The sequence below is a fragment of the Scatophagus argus genome, chromosome 3 (assembly GCF_020382885.2).
Source record: "Scatophagus argus isolate fScaArg1 chromosome 3, fScaArg1.pri, whole genome shotgun sequence".
Taxonomy (NCBI): domain Eukaryota; kingdom Metazoa; phylum Chordata; class Actinopteri; family Scatophagidae; genus Scatophagus; species Scatophagus argus.
This window is the reverse complement of record NC_058495.1, coordinates 18,905,899-18,924,694: the sequence shown is the minus strand read 5'-3', so window position 1 is coordinate 18,924,694 and position 18,796 is coordinate 18,905,899. Positions and strand designations below refer to the sequence as shown.

General features: G+C 42.0%; 1 protein-coding gene across 40 annotated transcripts in view; it reads right to left on the bottom strand.

Annotated features, from left to right (window-relative positions):
* Window positions 1-12,872, bottom strand: part of cast (calpastatin) — a 34,474-nt gene extending 21,602 nt beyond the window's left edge. For 9 of the 40 annotated variants that reach the window (XM_046384429.1, XM_046384442.1, XM_046384439.1 and 6 more), the window contains exon 1: window positions 7,370-7,544. In XM_046384429.1, the coding sequence (XP_046240385.1) occupies window positions 7,370-7,444 (75 nt within the window). In that variant the 5' untranslated portion in view covers window positions 7,445-7,544. Of the gene's footprint in view, window positions 1-659; window positions 846-7,361; window positions 7,547-11,987; window positions 12,245-12,716 lie in introns of those variants that run through there. The other 31 variants (XM_046384430.1, XM_046384434.1, XM_046384431.1 and 28 more) reach the window with 16 other exon arrangements.
* Between the last annotated feature and the right edge of the window lie 5,924 nt (window positions 12,873-18,796).

The window sequence follows — 18,796 nt, the reverse complement described above, 5'->3', positions numbered from 1 at the left end:
TTTACTGTATTTATTGTCACGTCAAAGCAAGAAAGGATGAAGAAACAAGGCGCTTTGACCCCACAGGACTGGCTGCATATGCGTTTATCACACTGCTTCATTCTACACAAAATGAACATATGTTGCTTCTCTCCGTTTGGTCTTCAATTGCCTTTTATTTTAACCATGCACTTTACCATGATGACAGATCTTGGATTATTCTGTATTTGTAACACATTTGTCTAGAAGCAAACCCTGGCTTACAGAAGTCTGGACACTGCAGGATGTGATTAAACCACATGAAGGGTTATTTTCAGATCCTGATGACATATTGTTAGAACATTAGTGCACTATCCCTCAGCATACTCATACAGTTGACTGTTTACTGTTTATCTGGCTCCTCTTTGGTTGTTACCTTGGTGACAACTGCTCTCGAGGTCCATAAATTAGAAGTTTAGTACTTTGCCAACTTTCCTTAACTTCACAAGGCGAATCGCCACGAGCTACTGTCGCCCTCAAACACAACCCAGTGAACTGCTGTTAACCACCACTCTGCCATACAACGGTGCTCAAAGGGTATCTGTCAAAGAGGAAGCCCTTCCAACTCATGAAGCCCTTCCAACACGCAGACATTCACAAAAGAGCAAGCAAGAAGGGAAAAATACTGTCCAGATACATACCATAGGTTTGATTGTGAGTGTTTATCCTCTATATATGCTGCTGTGTATGCTACCAAGACACTCTCTTGAGGCTGGTTCACCTTAGATTCCCGGCATGCAACCACTTTAGTCCACACAATTTGTAAAGCTCACGCGCATGTAGACGTACACACACATGTAAACACACACGCAGACCTACACGCCCAGCAGTGCAAAACTTGGTGCTCCGCCTTTTTGGAAGCAGCACAACAAGCCTGTGCTGCTCAGGCTCCTCCTCCTCAGCCTCAAGGCAGCAGAGCAGGCTCAGTCAGATTGGTCAGCTAGACACACAGAGACCCACCCACAGCTCACCGCCTGCCAGGAAAAGTAAATAAGTCGGCTTGAGGGAAAATTGAGCTGCGTCAGGGCAGGCGTTGTGAGGAGGGGATGTTGCAGTTCGATAACAGACGCGATTGCCCGCATCAAGATATGTGCAGGAAGAGTCTTTGCGGAGGAAGAGTGGTGGGTTGAAGCAGTGATAGAGGCCGAAGTGGATTTGCTGCAGCTGTGTGTTTCGGCTCAGTCTGGGTGTGTCTGATAGACTCACTGCTTAGGAATCTAGACTGCAGAGCCACTCAAACAACAGAGGCTGTGTGTGTGTGTGGAGAGAAAAGAAGAGAGGGAAGGGGACCACGTCACACGTAGTCAAAACCACACCCGAGGACGGCCAGAGCACAGGAAAAATAAAAAGTGTAAATTTAAGAATGGAGAAAGACTACGTTGGAAGGAAGAGCCTATAAACAATGTGGTCATCAACACAAGTTTGGACGTGTTCTCTGTGGCCTTCACAGCTGTTCATATTAGCCTCTCGAACAAAGGAACAGACAGGAATCAGGGCCTCTGGACAGTAGTCAGAGGTTATGCAAGGGTTTTAGAGAAAAATGACGCAGCCTAACTTCTTCCTTCTCAGCACACACACAATTTACTGTACTGATTAGTTGATAGTACAGTAGCTACTAAAGTTTATCCAGAGACTTTTAACTACTTGCCAGTTAAAGCAGTACAAACTGCAAAACTTTTCAAGAACGTTAAAGGGAAAGGGCTTTGAAGAACAGCACCCCCTGGTGTCTCAACCCACTCAGAGCACCTAGGTGAAAATGAGTGGAGGATTGAAAGAGTGCAGTGTTTTGTCTCTGCACTGTAATACTGCAGTGCAACCATGAGCTAATGCAAATGAATAACTTAGATTTTAACTATGACTATGAATTCGAACCTTTTTGAGGCAAAGAAACATAAGTTAGCGAGTTGTTTGGTTATGTTTTGTGTTTTTGCTCTGTATTCCGTATGTCACACATTGTAACATTACAAACATGTGACCAGATGGACGCGTTTCCATACTACCCCATGATAAACTGGCTACTGTAAGCAACATTTTTCATCTTTCTTCTTGTGTGAAAAAATCAGCCATGCCGAGCTGATGATCAAAGGACACAGAAATACCACCTTGAACAAAGACACACACAGTTCAGAAACGATCATGGTAAAGGTATTCTCTGTATTTCTTCTCTAGAAGAATGGTGTCCCCAGTTTCCACATTCCTCTGACTCTGACTTATACTTTTTGTCTAAAAGAAACAAGTTGGCCTACCACCATATCTGCTCAACTTGTTGCACAATCCCTGCCCTGACATCTCCTGGGCATAAATACTTGTGTCTGTTTTGGGAGCCTTCAAAATAAATCTTTTCTAACAATGTTACCCTCTGCTTTTGAGACTGTGTGTGTGCGTGTGTGCATGCTTATGCTGGGTCAAAACTCCGTACTTGGTAACCCCTGGTAACACTTATCTTTGTTGACAGCTAATGAGCTGGAGCAGACTGCAGACATGCCCATCCAGAGGGATTCACCAGTCAGAGCTGTGAGTCTGGAGATAAAGGGGGTTTCTACTCTGAACTTCTTATTCTGTTTCCAGGAGTTCACAGGAAAACTTCAAGTAGGAGGATATAAGGTGTCATGTTTCTTAAACTGAGTCTGTGGGAAAGCACAGGACTGATTGTATACTTTTGCTGGTAAGCGATGGCAGTTAAGTATACCGAAAACAAACTGGCATAACTGGTCAGAACTGGCAGACAGAGGGATGAAGGCATGCTTTGCCAAATGGTTCTTAAGCTTATAAAAGAAGAAGGAGGCCGTGTTCTCTGTCTGTGATTTTAATCCTGCAAATGAAAAGGCTGATGTCAGCATGTACGCTGACTGTGCAGAAACAACCAGACATATACTGCTTTCAGAAACACAGTAAGGTGGAATAAACCTGTGATGGTGGTTGATCTGAAAGCCAGCATGTATGTAACAGTCAAAATACTGTCTGTAAAGGGGTCACTGCCAGTGATAAACCCAGCTGCAAGTCAATATCACTGACCCGCACAGCTGGAGAGCCCTCGCAGTCCCACGATGTATGCAGGCTGTGGAGCTGTAGGGGTTCTCCACCAGCTTCTCCACCAGTTTCTGCAGACTTCTAACCTTTGTCAAGCTTGGTTATAGTTATGGTTCATTATATCACCATTTTCACCTGTTGTTTGAGCTCACGCATATGTATATGTATATCAAATAAGCTCTGCGAGACCTACTATGAGAAGCTTTGGCAGCACCGTGACAAGCAGATAATGTTGGAAAGTAGATGGTGAAGAAGCAAACACCTAGTCATTATATGAGCCAGTAATTTATAAAGCAAACATATGTCAACCTCTATCTGCTGAAGCTTTACTTCATAAGTCTGAACTCAACATCCATTGACTTCAGCTGCACTGTGTCAGCCTCAGCCGTGCTTCGGGTTTAACCACAACATTGCTGTGCTAACATTTTAACAATACCATCATAGGGTTCATCTTGTTTGTTGGAACAGCGGGGATCACAAAGGTCATTGGAATCCATACCATGTCATTAAAAAGCTGTTTCTAGAGCAAAGGGTATGTATTACACCAAACTAGTCCAGAAGGTGTCACCTTTGTGCTTAAGGTCACTTACAGTATGAATAGGAACTTCCTGTCAGGGAACAGGCGTGGCTTGGTGGAGGAGAACAGATTTTTTTTAGTAGTTTTTGACCTCCCGGTCGTATTGGGCTGCATGGAGATTAATGGACAGTGGTTACGGATTCTTGCACAACACGCTGAAGACTATTGAGAGAGCAATTATCCAGTGAGAAATAAATAAGAGAAAAATAGGAAGTTGGACTTGGCAGTGCTAAGAGAAGCACGTCAGTTATTAATCTGTCTTCAGGCTTAACCCACATCACCATGCCACTAGACTGACTTGAAATATTGGCTACTATCTTTAAAATCTACTCTTTGTCACAGACACCTTCAGCCATAGTCACTGCCAGTGAGTGATCTTTGTCCTGAATTTAAGTTCATGTCTTACATGTACAATCCTGGGACTTGGAAACTACAGAGTTTTTGAAATGCATGTTGTTCCTTAAACTCTAGTGCTTGGCCAACCATAAGTAATGCATTTTGTTAAAATATCTGTGCTTTCTCTATTTGGTGTTACTTTGGAGTGCTGAGAGAGACACGACTAGTCTCAAATAAACACAGACCAGCACTTTAGTCTTTATCACACATTCTTTTCATCACTGCATGAAAAGAATGCTGCAGAACAAGCAGTAATGCTGCTGTTGAATGTGTTTGTTTTCTTGTCTAGGCAGCCTTATTCATTTCACTATTAAGTGAATTAGCTTGTCAAGGCCTAATACCCCATTACACTGAATGTCTTTTTTATTTTTTTCTATATTAATGCATAGTAATGCATTTTGATTTGTACTCTTAGTCTGCATCTTTTAAGTCTGAATCGCTGCTGACGCCTGGAGAGCTAAGGTGTGTTTAAGATGCCTGAAAACTCGTGATATCAGAGTTGGCTGGTGCACCGAACTGCCTGGGTTCACGAAGCTATAATCAAACCTGGAGGAAAACACGTGGTCACGATACAAAGGATAAAGTAAATCTGATATCTTCAATCATTAAGAAAAAATATCACAGTTTAGAAGCTAACGTGTCTTTCTTTTTTTTAACAATTTTATCACGATTATAGAGTCAGTCTACAACAATAATGACAATGATTAAAAAATACAAACAGTGACCCCTGTGAAACACTCTTGTTCTGGTTACCCCACATGCATCCATGTCCCCCACACTTACAGTAAACCACATGTCCTTTGCTCAACTGCATGTCCACCTATCATCTCTAAATTTAGCACCGCACTTTCCCCCCCGGTTTGTTGACCCACACTTCAAGCCACAAGAGAAACGCACACAAGAAAAATTGGACTTTCCTCTACATGCCTATTGGATCTTCTGTCAGGTCTGTGTCTTACATCTGCAGAGTAAACAAGCCTCACCCAGTTCACCTCACCTTACAGGCTAAGACAGAATAAATCTTTGGAGCTCAGGAATCAAGATAGGGTTGGGACTTGTCAGCAATTTTGAAAATTAGCTCATAATAATCACATCACCATCAACTTAAGCTTGCCACATGTGTTTATGTGAATTCATACCGAGAACCTCATACGTTATATCACATTACAGTTTCTAGTAAGCGTCAGGCTGGCAGATCTTCGTTACCGATCCTTACTCGTCACACAAACATTGCGTGCCTTCGAGCGCCTGCTCTTCCTCAGGCACATCAGATGCAAACAGACAGCAGGACAAAAGTTCATGAAGAGTCTGGTGGTGAACAACAACAACAACACCTCGCTGAAGCTCATTCTCAGGTGAGCCCAGAGAGATTTACTTTTATATAACTGACCTAACAAAAGCCTGAGAGCAACATTTGGATCAGTAGTGACCTCGAGCCAAGCTGACAGTGAAGTGAGAGAAATGACAAGTCCAGAGGAGTGCTGGGAAACAACACGATGGGATGAACATCGATTTATAAATATGTTTAACAGGACATAATATTCAGCTGCGCAGGGTACTTGTCAACCTGATGTCTGTGTATTTATGTTCACATGTACACAGTGTGCTCGCCCAGTCTTTCTGGTACAAACACACACACACACACAGCCTGAGGGGTTTATTACAGTGAGCCACGTGCTGAAGCATCCCATCAATACAGCTGACTCCCTCCTCCCTTCAAACTGTTCACAATCAGAATCAGAATCAGAATCAGAATTCCTTTATTTATCCCTGGAGGGAAATTCTTGAAACACAACATTTTCATTTTGTTTTTCCTCCAGAAACTTCACACATAAGTGGCTCTTAGCAGAAGAGAGAGTTATAGAAAATGTGTATGAAATTCGAACTTCAGTATGCAGACCTTGTGACATATCAGTCAACTGCACATGACACTTATGCTAACCAGTCCAGCTGGTCTGGAGTTACCGATATCAAGGAATACTAGACGGAAATTCAAGTTTGGATTTGTCATTTCCTGAAAAGTCTACATTAATGACGTCACACTGAGTAGAGCCTGCACTGAAGCCCAGCTTTGCGCTTCAGGCCAATGCAGTAACTTGTTCAAGCACATAAGTACAAAGTTGTGCTACTTTACCTGAGTGTTTTGATGTTACGTTAAATTTTTGTTTTTGTTTTGTTAAATTTTTTTGTACCGCAACTTTTATTTTTTGTAGATTAACTTAACTTATCCACTGAAGGTCAAATGTAAAGACTGATGTGTACAGCACCCAAACAGTTCATGATGGGCGTGTGTGCGTTTGATAGCGAGGATGTGTTCTAGGCATGCGTGTAAGTGGTCAACTGTCTTGTCATTGTCAGACTTTGTCCTCATGTGTTTTCCCAGAGGCCATTTCCTGTCGTGAATATGGTGCCAGACAACAGTGAGCTGAGATGTGGGGTAAGCCAGACTGATACTGTCCAGTGCTATGAAAAAAAATACCAAAAAATCTGAAAGCTACCTGTGAGCCGTCCTTCCTCCCAGGACACGCTTGCTATTTCACCTTTAACACATAAAGGACGACTCAGAGCAAACTATCACAGCCCTGATAACAAAGTACTGACATCAGGACGGCCAGCGTAGACCCGTCCCATATCACTACATAAACTCTTTCTCCGCAGGACATGTGAAAATGTAACAATGGAGCTATAGCATACATACAAGACGTGCAAAGAAAAGCTAACAACACTTAAGCTTGTTCCAGCTACACACCCTTTCATACTGCGAGGTCTCACTGCTGCAGATTATCACAGGACAATGGTATTTGGGCGAGACCTAAAAATGCAAAATCCTGTCCTGAAAAATACCAAACCTAATGTTCTTCTTCATGAAAATAACACAGGCAACTCTCAGCACAACAAAACTACACGATGGCCTGAAACAACCATCACTAACAGGGATCTATGCATTTTTTCCCTTATGTGCTTGTAGAAACTGGTAGCAAACAAGGCAGGCCTTGTCCCAGCTTTGGTTTAATGTCTCACTACGACAAAACACAAACTCTGGCTCTGAACTCGCAGAGACTGACCGGCAGCCTCGCATTCCAGCAGAGAGAGGGAGAGGGAGGGAGGTCTGACCTGGACTGGAGCCAAGAAAGTTTTCCTCCTTACGTGCGATCTCCCTTAAACATACAGCACAAACTAGACAGGCAGAACTAACAGAACAACGGCTGCAATCAGACCACCATCCGTACATGTGCAGGGTGACTTACATCAACAAAACAAAACACACGTGGATACTTTTGCATTAGTTGATTAGCGCATATCACAGCACCAACACATGTAGACATACACATGCACTCACACACACACCTGCTCCTCCACGGCCACATCCTGCAGGGCCGGGACGTCCCGTGGGCCTCGGATCCAGCTCAAAATCTGGCCCATGATGGCTGAAAGTGCGTCCGAGTGCGTGCGTGTGTGTGTGTGTTTCTATCAGCCTCTGCCTTGTCAGTCGGCTCGCAGCATGTTTCTGACACACAGGGACGGGAATGAGAGAGAGGGGGAGTGACTGAAGGGGGGAGGGGGGCGTGGTCAGGGAGCAAAGTGCGCAGAGGGGGAAGGCTCAGATGTGGAAGCCACGAGAGGCCGGGCCGTAACTCTCTGGGCTATTAAGGGAAGCGAGCTGACTGTGGACTGACACCCACCTGACGAGGGGGCCACATCTGAGCTGCTTCTCAGGAGAAACAGATACTCCTTTAACACACACACACACACACACACACTTAGGCACACATGCATAAAAATATGCCTGCCTGAGCTGATGTGTAAAACTATTTTTTCCAGTTTTCTTTCACTGTGCTGTATCTGCCTCAGTTTTAGCTGAGCTACTAATCACACACCCACAATTGTGATAAAATACAAACCTTGAGCACACACAGGCATACGCACACAACTTTCTGTACACACAGGAATAAAAGATAACTTGTGCAACCACTCTGGCTGCCTAATTGCCTGTGAGAACGAAGGGAGGGGCCAGTTTTACATTACGTCTGCCAAGATGGACGGGCCTGAGCTGAAAACTAACAGATTAAAAGCAACACTCTTGTCAGCAGGTCTGAATGTTAACTTAACCAATCAGTGAGCGACCGTGGGGTTTCAACACGACCAAGTGCGCCAAAGAACATATACAGGAAACAAGAGTGTAGGAAGTGTTTCTACAGGACACATGACTAATATGTTGACTGAAGCTTCAGGCGAGGGTGTTGGCTTTCCGAACCTTCACCTGCAGTTTGTCTTATTTAAGAGAGGTGCTTACATCTGACTTTAATTGAACAACATATGCAGCAAAATACAAAAGTGAAAAGACAACCTGATGTACTAATAATACAGACTGTGTGAAAGGAGTGACGTATATTCTGGTGTATCCAGCAGTGTGCTGCAAGGGTACAAACAGGTAAACGCCCCCCAATCTCGAATTAAGACGTTAACTACGGTGAGCTGTTTTAATAGCAGGATCTCGTAAATGTCAGGGCACGGCAGTCCTGTTTGGCTCTTAGTGTGTGGGAGAAACACACATGGATTTTGCAGGTTTGTGGTGTTGTGTCAGCCTCTGAAATAAGCTGCAGATAGATGTTATGCTCACAAGATAAAATACCTTTGTGGCCATAAATGAACAGTTAAAGGACTCATTCTTTTGCTTTTGATACTTAACAGTTTGCTGATAAAACGTCTGTATTACTGCACTTCAGCAGAATTTTGAATGCGGGACTTTTACTTGTAAAAATGTGGTATTACTACTTGTAAAACTGAGATGACTGCACTGCTGGGTGTATCTGAAGACATTACTTTGCCCCTTTGTTTCCATGTTATTTACAGAATGTGAGTTCAGAGTGCAATTCCAGTCATAGTGCAGAGGCTTTGCCTCACCTGTGACATAGGTGTACCATGCATCCCAATGGGCAGCTCTTGGTTAGGGTGTGTAGACAATACAGCCTTTGAGTGAGTCACTGTGAAGGAATCAGTCTGCGCTCCCACAGCCGAGCCTTTGACTTAGGAGTGTTTTTGTAGCACACCTCAGCAGAGTATGGAAATAATGTTATTAATGAGTTTAAGCCAGCTGCTCAATCAATTCCTGCTTTTGTATTTTTCAGCACACACGTTTAAATAGTTGCTAAATTGTCCGGGTGGAGCTGTGAACTTTCCCTGGTGCCACCAGGATGTAAAATATAATTTAATGTAACCTGTAACAACATAATAGGTGCAATATAACACTGAAACAAAAAAAAAACTTAAGTTCACATATCAGTAGACATGATGGGATTATTAAAGACTATCTTTGTTGATAAAATAATAAAATTTGTTCCCTTAAATTCCACAGTCATATATTGTCAGGTCAAGTCATTTTTATTTATATTAACCCGACATCACAAAAGGCAGATTTGCCTCAAAGTGTTTTACAGACCCTCTGTGTGCTGCTGCATTCCAGAGGTCATCAAACTGGGAGACGCGTCTTCCCAGGTGAACGTAGGAGAGTTTGATGTGGTCGTCCGATTGTGAGAACCTGTGCCGTCTAATCATCAGTGTGTTCGCGTTCGTTCAGCAATGGAATGAAGTGATACAAGTTTGCTTTTTTTTTTTTTTTTTTGTTTATCCTTTTTCTGTACCCGATGGCTTAAAGAAAAAGGAAAAGACAAACAAAACATGTCCAGCGCAGCCTGGTACATTTTTATGGCCATAGAGTATAAATGTAGCGTACATGTTACAATGCACATGTGTACACACACACACGGGCTTCTGCACATGCAAACACAGCATGGCACACTGCCCATCAGAGGGACACACCTTTCCCAACACGCCAAATGACCCAGCCTGCAAAACCAGCCGGTTCAACATGGGAACCAAAACACACTTCTTGTACTGTAACGTCCCACAGACTGACCTGAACTTGTTTGGCCTGTGGTGCAAATTAATTTTAATTAGATTTTTCTCACCAGTGACTCAAAATAATAAAATCTGCCTGACAAGATTAAACTTAGCGACAGGGAGAAGTGATAACGTGAGAGCTTCCTGAGAGAATGACGTTATTTAAGCATAACAGCAGAATGAAAAACAAATGAATGGCTTTCCAGTGCCACATAAGTGTCCATATGTAACTGGACTCCCCTGCTGAAGTGGTCCGCTTCTTTATATTTAGACCTACGTTGTTGTAAGTAACTGCTTCCCTGCCAGTCAACACCTCACATGATGGGACGCCGACATGCACAGTGCAGGGTTTTTACACCAGTGGCCGCTAAGCGATTTGCACATTAACATTACTGCAAAAAAAAAACCAAAAAATACATCATAAAATAAACACTAAAGCCCAGGCAAGAGTTGCTTCTTGTGACAAAAACCTGAAAATAATCTTGATGAACATTCCCATACATGAGATGACGAGATGAAGATGAATTCCTAGAAAAGGTAACTGCGATTCATAGAAACAGACAGAACTTTTTGCCAATAAAAATAAAAGCAGCTCATAAATCTCTGAAAGGACAAATGAGCTCAAAGGTTCCAGTGAGGACTTAAGGGCTCAGTGAGAATACTGATGAGATTAGACAAGATCACACAAGTTTTGAAGTCTGGCAAGGAGGGGGATAAGCAGGAATGTTTTAGAGTTTTACTGCACCTCCTCATCAACAGAATGAACACACAAACAGCTTTCTCAGGCAGCAGGTTTACGGACCAGCGGCTCTTATCTGAGGACAGGATGTTTGACGAGCCCGGACTCAGCAGAGGGAGACAAACACACACTGAAAGAGTTTCCTTCACATGTCGAGTGTGCTGCAGGCCAGCCATTATTAGCCTTTCACTTCGCAAGAATATGATATGTGGAAGTTAAAATTAAATATTACAAGCCTGTTTGGTTTCTTTCTTCTTCTTTTTTGTCTTTATCAAAAGCATCTCAAATAAGTCAGTCTTGAAAAACCTGTCACAGCCAGCCCTATCAACTCATCAAGTAGGCCCAGTGCTGAAGAGAAAATTTAGATTTCATTTGATTTCGTTTCATTTGTTTTCATTTCCTCGCTTTCAGTGTCATCTCTTCAGAAGAATTTAAATTCCAATAAAACAACAAAACGCTCCCTTTTAAGGCCTCAGTCTTGCAAGACTGAAGTCTGATTGCAAAAATAATAATCCAAGATTTCCTGTTATGAGGATGCCGACAGCGGGTACCTTGTCATAGTGCGACTGCAGTGGGACAGAAGGCTGAGGACCTGCTGCTGTGATGGACGATTCTCCTTGCTACACACACACACACACACACACACACACACACACACACACACACACACACCGCTTGTTACCGTAAGTGCTTTGAGCCGTGAATGAGTGTGCAGGATGCAGTGAGTTGACCGTGTTGCGTTGGTGGTTTATTCATTTAACATCTGTCAGCATCTGTTTCTTAACCTCCTGTTGCTGTTGTCGCCTTTAGACTCGTTTGGCAAGTCGAATGCTGCCAAATTCAACAAATCAGCAGCAAACCTGCTCTGTTCACGTTAGCCTTTGATCACATTCATATGTTTGTACGAGTGCGTTTTAATCCTACAAAATGCACAGGAGAAATAGTTTGGAATCATCAGTTAATGAGAAACTACGGTGTTTTTTTATTTTAATGACTGAAGTGTGCGAGCTGAAGCCTCACTTCAAACAATCACACACCCTCATACACAAACACAGCATGTGACAGAACACGAACAAGGCCGTTACAATAATTTATTCCAACACGAAGGTTATCTTTTGCAGCCTATGCCAAGCTCGGCCTGCATCCGGACTCGTCGCGCTGGTTTTCTGTTGTTAAAGCGCACACGCAGCGTCTCTACGGATGCCAAAAAACTTCACCTAAGAATTATGCGTGAGTGTGTGTGTGTGGTTTTTTTTGCCAGAGGGACAAACAGAATAGAGAGAGAGAGGGGGGGGTGGGGGTTGTAAAAGTAGCAGATGTACTCACAAGTGTCATCCAGTACGCTGCATACGCCATGAGGGATCGGGAGGCGAAAACGCTGCTGGAGCAAGAAACGATCAAACCTGCTCTGTGCTGTCCTCACCGCGGGAGCTTTTCTCTCATGCCTCCCCAAACGACGTGCCACTCCCCACAGACACGCTTCAGATAATTATCACATAAGTCTGCCTGTCTCTCCTCTTCTTCCTCTTCGTCTTCTTCTGACTCACAAAGACTCAGACTGAGCAAATGTAACCTCCTTTTCTCCGGCTCTTCCCTAATCAAGAACTGACCTGTACAGCTATGTGTGCCACCCACCCACACACACACACACACACACACACACATAAACACAAACACACACAAAGGGGGAACTTGATAGACCACTGTTCGATTGTTTCCCAGCCAAACCGCGCATGTGGCTTTCCGGTCTTGGCAACAGCTGATATATCGACTGACCGATGATAGTGAGTTATAGACAATAAGGTTAATCGATGCAGATTTGAACCAACTGCTTACGAACAGCAACATTAAGTGCAATCATCCTGCAAAATCACACCCCACGGTAACCACGGAAAAATGTTCCTACTTGTGAATCACAGTGAAGTGAAGTTTACGCGCGATGTCACGCGCTTGTGTAAACGATGTTGTCTTAGGAGAAACCGTTTGTGCGTTTTGGAGATTCTTTAAAGTCGCATCCATTAGTGTCCTTGCAGTAACAGAGAAAAAAACACTTACTTCTTTCGCCTCCTTTGTGTTTTTATGGTGGCCATGGCTTCTCTTCTTGTGTGGCATCTTTTAAAAACCCGGGAGGATTAACTTTTTAACGTTTCCTTTTACGCGCACTCGGCTCCACTGAGGGGAATCAGAGTCTATCAAGCTGATCTGCCTCTTGGAGCAAAATAAGTCGCCCCTCCCGCAGAGGAAACTTTGCCATTTTGATGATTGATCACAAGTCGCTGACATCGACACAACTTTAACAGCAATGTGTGTGTGTGTGTGTGTGTTATGAAGATGGAGTTGCAGCACACAGGCTAAGGTCTTGCTCTTTATTTATCAGTTAGAGGTTGTTAGGGGTTCCTTCTGTCCAGTTCCACTGGTCCAGACACACATTAGGACATTAGGACATTAGATTTTATGAAGAAGATCAACATGTCGGTGTGAAGTAAAAGGCCCCGTAGATACCGTTTGATCTGTGTGATTCGGTGCAGGTGAGTTAACAACCGTGCTCCAAATCAACATGCAACCTTTTAATTTAGCACAGGAAGAGCTCACAAACTGGATTTGCTGGCATGTAGGGACACGCCCCACAGCTCAGGGAAGAGTTGACTCACCGCTGATGTGGGCCTTTTCCTGTCAGTTATTTAGCGAAATGCTGCCCCCTGATGGGCAAAAGAGGGACTGAAGTGTCTGGTATTCGGTGACTTTAATGGGAAACGTGTGAAACCTAATGTAAACCTAAAGTAAAACTTAGCCTTAAAAACTTAAAACTTAGCTCATCTCATAAAAAAAACCTGCCTTATTTTGAAATGCATTCATTGTGTTTGTTCTGTCAGTATGATTTTCTTCCACTTGCCACAGTTGGGATGTCTTATTTTTTAGCATTTGTACATAGTAATTTATTTTCAAAGAGAAGTATTCAGATCCCAGTAGAAGTACTAATACCACACAGGAAGATAAAATATCCATTAGCTGTTAAGACATTAACTTTAAAGGTACACAACTGGTTGCTGCTCTTGTGTTGTCCATCAGTGTGACGTCTAGATGCTGTAAACACACTTCTGTCTGCTCGACGCTGCTATTTGTTGACCACGACAAGTAACACTGAGAATGATTTTTTTTTAAAAAAATAAACACAGAATATTTGTGTTTTCATGCAGGAGCTGAAGGGCTGGCCAGATGGAAAGCTTCATATTTCATAAATCACGCTGAGTGGTGATGCGGTCTGAGCACCAATAATCTACTGGAGTCTGAACCCAAACAAGCATTCATTAGTTTTTCAGTAAATTCATGCTACCTAATAGCTTTACTTCCGAAGAACAATTCTGATTTGATTAACATGTGAATTGATGCGGCACGTAGAAGACACAAAGAAGGCAACGATACATGACAAATTCAGCCCTGGACGGTGCACTTCCTGTTTAATCTGCCGCCTGCGTGCACATACACATACACACTTCTCCGTTATCACATATCTATGTTTTCAGCACGGACAGCCGTGGTGTCAGCGATGTGGGGTGGATGAAATGGTGACTTTCAGGGTCATGTGGTGTCTCTCTTGACAGAGTCCATCACTCCGATGCCCTTCAGTAACGGAGACGAGTCCGACTGACCTTCACACTTCACGATAAGAGAAACTCGTCAAACCCCTGCCAGCCCCGACGGTCTCCCACCTGCAAAATGATGCCAATCTGGGTGACACCGGAGCAGCATTTTAACAGCTCTGTCTGATAACGGATGACATTTGTACGAGGCTGGTTGAGCGTTGATGGCCTGAGTGAAAGAAACACATTCTTAACCTTTGCTGCTTTGTTTCCAGTGTTGCTCATATTTGCCACACATCAACATAAAGTTATTAAACAAACAACCTCGAGGACTGAATTAGCTTCTGCTGTGTCTTCACTGTAACATTTTTTTTTGACAGTTGATGCAAAGATCGTCTAAATCCACTGTTATTAGAGCAGAAACTACAGATGGGTCAGTGGCATTCACAAACATTTACTGCAAGTTAAAACACGCATTTAAGATTTGATTCTGGAAATGTATTACTGACTTTTAAAGCTCAGAGTCTTATCTGATAAATTTATTTCGGAATATATACTGTACATCCATTTAGAGACATATTTCTATTTCCTTTATTGTTTTATTGTTCTTCGTCTACAAAGAGTGTGGAATGTGATTACAGGCGAAAGGAGGACAGACATGGGGGATGACAGAACAGAGGGATGGAGTGGTGGAAAAAAGAGGTGTGGGTGAGGGTGGGTGGCGATGGAGTGGGTGGAGGAAGGTGAGAGGATGGAAGAATGGTGGGAGGAGGATGGATGGAGGAAGGTGAGAGGGAGGAGGTGAGGACAATGGAGGAAGGGTGGAAGGAAGGATAGAATGATGGTGGAAAGGGGGAGGGATGAGGGAGACAGACAGAAGGGTGGAGGTAGGGTGGAGAGGTGAAGGGGGGCACAAAGAGAGAGATACTGAATGTCATCAGCTGAAGTACGCCTCCATGTCACTGCGTTTACAGCTCAAAAAACCTTTCTTCCACATCCAGTTCTTAAGACCCTTCTTCTTCTTCCTCTTCCCCTCTGTTGTTTCCTCTGCCTCTTCCATTTCATTGTCTTCTTCTTTTTCTTCTATTTCCTCTTGCCCCACCTTTGTCTCTCTCTTGAACCTCGTCCAGAATAACCAGAATCATCCATTCTTCTTCTTCTTCATTTCCATACAGAGGTCAGATGACACTAGGGACAAGGAAGACGACAAAAGTAAAGGGTTGGCATGGCGACTGCATGTCTTCTTTGAGTGTCACAGGCAGCAGATTTCACAGGGTTGGTGGGTGACATGGGGACATATCAATCCTATTAATCAATACAGTGTGTCTCCTGCTTCATGAGCACTTTTGACTACAGCATGTTGCTACATCAAATACCCCACTTTCATTCACTTGAATAGAGTTATTATTTTATAACTATTTTAGCATCATCTATTTTTTTTTGCTTGGAATTTTAAAATGCCCTGCACCTACCAAAAAGCTGTACATAATAATATATGTTGATTATATCACTATAAACTATAATATTATTATTAATAATTGGTAAACAAATGAGCAGGCTCCAAAATGCTGTTATTCTTACCAAACCATAAATGCTCTGAGATCAGTGGGAAGTGCAGCTGGAGTCCTTTTCATTCATTTGCCACACCTAATTGACTTTGGTTGGCTTGTTGAGGTGTCTGCAGCTTCATCTGCGTCATCCTGCATCTCAGAGCAGCGATTTTTCCTACCATTTGTCTCTGGAGCTGGAAAAATAATCACCTGACGAAGCAAACGTAGACCTCTGACCTCATTTGACAAAACACTCATTAGAGTGTTGGTTTTATGAGTAGATGTGTGTGCGCGTTTCCTCGGTGCAATAAGGACGGCCGGATGAGTGATCTCACACTGCACGCATACAGCACACAGGACAGACGACACCAAAAATCAGAGACAATAAAGTCAAAGACTTGCTGCGTTGTAGTGAAACCAAAGATTGCCCATCTTGCTGTGGTACTTCAGCTGTGCGTTTCTGTGCGCCTGAGTGAGTACCTCGGTCAAAGCAAACAGTTGTTGCTAGGTAAATGTGGATTATGCCACAGATCTGGAGCAGACCTGTTTGCACACGGCCAGATGACCAAAGGTATCAGTCATTATCAGGTCTGACAAGCTGAACTCATAGTGATGAACAAGCTCACTCTATTTTTACACAAACATTGTACATGTGAATTAAACTTATAATGTCATTGTCATGCTTGTTTGTGCTTAAGTGACACCATTTGTCTGGCACAAACTGCACTTGCTTTTTTTTTTCACTGTCTGTCACTCTTGCAGCACCTTTACCTGATGGTGCACCTGTGAAATCAGAGCACCATGACCCACAGTTTCCATCAGTTAACAAACAGCATCTGATCATCTGGCACGATGAAGGTCATAAAAACCTTTGAATAACAGCCTGCAGGCAGTTCTTGATTTAGGTCGTCATTTTGAAGGCAAGACACACAATTTTCTACACTTGACATTTTTCTGACACATGTTCAGATATCCTGAAAAAGACATTTTAAGAGTGTCGTATGTGACTGTCATAACTTCTTCATTCAAATTTAAATAAAGTCACATGATGGAGGTTATGTGCATTTTAGTGCATGTATTCTCTCTGTGATAAACATAAATACAACAATAACCATAATGGACATCTGTACCATTTCAGTATGCTGTGTACACCCAGAGTGAAAGAGCAGCCACAGATGTATCACTGGCAGCACTGAACACAGCGAGCAGCTTTGCAGTAATGATTACAAAGATGGAAAAGCAGCTTGTTTAGATATGGAAGCAGGAAAATTCTTCAGAACTGAAATAAGTGCATTTACTCAAGAGCAAGTTTGAGAAATGTGCTATTTTTTTTAGTGTTATGTTATTTTATACTGCTAATGCAGTGATGGACTTTGTCGAAAATATATCAACAACAATAAATGATGAACAACATGCTATTGGGGTTTTGACAGATTTGAACAAAGCTTTTGACACAATCAATCATTCCTTACTGTTACAGAAATGTGAATATTATGGAATAAGAGGAGCGGCAAATAATTTCCTACAGAGTTATTTGAGCAACAGATTTTAGTATGTGGAAATCAATGGTACAGTATCGCAACAAAGAAAGATATGTTGTGGAGTGCCTCAAGGCTCAGTACTGGGGCCTAAGCTGGTTAAACTTTATTTAAAGGATATTTGTAAGGTGTCCAATATCCTAAAGTTTGTTATGTTTGCAGATGACATTAATTTCTTTTGCTCAGGGAATGACTTGAAACAACTGGTAATTAAAGTTCAAGCAGAATTAAGTTGCTTAAAAACGTGGTTTGATTCAAATAAATTATCTTTAATTGAAAAGAAAACAAAATTCATGTTTTTTGGTGCCTGTCAGGCAAAACAAGACACAAAGTTGCTTTTATGTGGATTTGAAATAGAAAGGGTTTATGAGAATAAATTTCTAGGAGTTATTTAGAAGTTTGTTGGAATCCACATACAGAATATTAAAAGTAAACTATCTAAAGCTATTGGCATAATCAATAAAATTAAGAATGTATTACATAAGAAATGTCTGTTTATTTTGTATTCATCACTCATGTTACCATACATGTGATATTGTGCAGAAATTTGGGGAATTGTTGGTAAAACAATTACAGTTTCAATATTTAAACAAAAAAAGGCCATAAGAATCATTAACAAAGCTTCATATTGTGAACATACTAATAAGCTTTTCATGGAATCCGATACTCTAAAATTTAGGGACATTGTGTACTTGAAAACCTTGGAAATACCTTTTCGTGCTATAAACAAAAATTGTCCTCTTTGCCTACAAAAGTCATTTAAATTCCGAGATGGGCATTACAATTTAAGAGGTTTGTTTATTTTTGAAAGACATAAAGCCAGAACTAATGTTAAGCACAGATGTGTTTCTGTTTTAGTCATAAAACTGTGGAATGAGTTTAGTAACTGCAGTTCTTTGTTAAAATTCAAAAAAAATCTTTAAAATAAAAGTTAATTAACAATTACCAGGAAATGTAAAATTAAAACTTAAAGATAAACATGTAAAAAAAACCAAAAAACAATGCTGGTATGTAATCATTTAGTAAGATTTTTGTTTGGCTGACTTTCTGGGTAAATTAAGAAAGCTTCAGGATAGGCCACAACAAGCCAGGTGCTTCAGCCTACTCCTTTTGGTGGTTTTGATGTGAATTGTTAAAGTGTATTATGTATTGTGATGTATGTGACCAAAAATAAAATTATTCATTCATTCAATCTGCTCCGTTTCAGGGGGACAAACTGAACATTTTTAATTTTCTGTCAGGTATAGTTAATCAGTCCACAGATCAGGGCTTCTGTGACAAATGATTAGTTTATAAAATATGATTCATTATTAGACCCAACTTTGTGCATCTAAACATGTGGTTAAATTCTGCTCCAACTCCACCAGATAAAACATAAAAACGGTATACATGTTAATACATCAGTGACAGCATTCCAGTACGGTAAAGTAACATTGATGAGACTCACCGTGCTGCGTAATAAGCTA